The sequence below is a fragment of the Gossypium hirsutum genome, chromosome D06 (genome assembly GCF_007990345.1).
Source record: "Gossypium hirsutum isolate 1008001.06 chromosome D06, Gossypium_hirsutum_v2.1, whole genome shotgun sequence".
In the NCBI taxonomy this organism is placed as follows: Eukaryota; Viridiplantae; Streptophyta; class Magnoliopsida; order Malvales; family Malvaceae; genus Gossypium; species Gossypium hirsutum.
Genome location: NC_053442.1, coordinates 15,195,331 through 15,196,714, shown reverse-complemented (window position 1 = coordinate 15,196,714; position 1,384 = coordinate 15,195,331). Strand labels below are relative to the sequence as shown.

The window sequence follows — 1,384 nt, the reverse complement described above, 5'->3', positions numbered from 1 at the left end:
TTATATTTTTTAAAAGTTTTTTTCTTCAAAATAATTTCCATTTTCCTTTTCTTGCAATTCTAGTATAGAAGTTAATTGTATAGCTGAGTGAGGAGACTAGCGAATGCCTTTGATGCATATCCAGTGCAGCAACATGTTTATAGTTTTTAAAGTCCCAATAAATTATTCACTGCCTAGTCCTAGTCCTTTTTCTTTTTGTTAAATTAAATTAGTCTCTAGATGTAGAATATTGGCACGAGTAATAAAAGAGGCACGTGGTGGAAATTTCATCCCCGCGTAGAACTTTTGGACTTCTGTAAGACGCCACATCAGCATAGTGAAGCTCTTTGCGGCTTCCAAACTCCAATCGACGCGTCTCTTTAACTTTGACTCATCACTCAGAGTCAAAGGATGGCTTTCCCCCATATCCTATATATAACAGAGCCGCAAATTCCTCCATTTCTCAATCTCAAACAACAACAACAACAACAATCAAATCCTCTGCAAAGAACAAAACAAAAACAAAAACAAAAAATCAAGACTTCCACCATATAGCACTCGAAGATGGTGAAACACATAAGTGAAAAACCAGCAGTGGAGCGAAGCGATTCACGGTTCAAGGGTGTCCGAAAGCGAAAATGGGGGAAATGGGTGTCCGAAATCAGACTACCCAACAGCAGGGAAAGGATTTGGCTGGGATCTTATGACTCAGCCGAGAAAGCAGCGCGTGCTTTCGACGCCGCTCTTTTTTGCTTACGCGGCCGCTCTGCCAAATTCAACTTCCCTGATAACCCTCCCGAGATAGCTGGAGCTAGGTCTTTAACGCGGCCCCAAATTCAAGCCGCTGCAGCACAGTTTGCGAACTCGGAGCCTCCCAGGATCCAATCCGAGCAATCCAACTCTGGGTTCCAAACGGAGTCCCCATCACCGTCGGTTTCGGACGGGACTGTTCAGTTAGATAGTGAGTTGCCTATGGACGGATCGTTTCTTGATCTTTTGACAATCGGTTCGGGTATTTATGAATCGGATTATGGGTTGATATTCCCTGGATTTGAGGATTTCTCAAGTGATTTTCTCGGATCATCGTTGCCCAACGTCGGGTACGAAGAGGATTATTTGGATGGGATTTTAGTTCCAGAATCTTTTCTTTGGAATTTCTAAAATCGGGTCGACCTGGGCATTTTAGTATCCAGAGTTGGATCCGGATATTCGAGAGGCCAATTTTTGTACGGCCATCCTTTTTTGCTCATCCTTAAAAACATCAACTATAATAGCTTAGTCCGTAAAACGAATGTAAAGTTTATAAAAAAAATTATTTTTCTTCTTCTTTCTCGTGTGTAATTTTTTGTAGTAATTGGACGGATTACTGTTTATTATTTTAATAAAATATAAAAGGATTATTATA

The 1,384-nt window shown here is 40.7% G+C and overlaps 1 protein-coding gene across 1 annotated transcript; it reads left to right on the top strand.

Annotated features, from left to right (window-relative positions):
- Nucleotides 1-353: 353 nt before the first annotated feature.
- LOC107901037 (ethylene-responsive transcription factor ERF017) lies at nucleotides 354-1,384 on the top strand. The gene has a single exon (XM_016826869.2). The coding sequence runs from the start codon at nucleotides 544-546 to the stop codon at nucleotides 1,138-1,140; it is 597 nt and encodes a 198-aa protein (XP_016682358.1). The 5' UTR covers nucleotides 354-543; the 3' UTR covers nucleotides 1,141-1,384.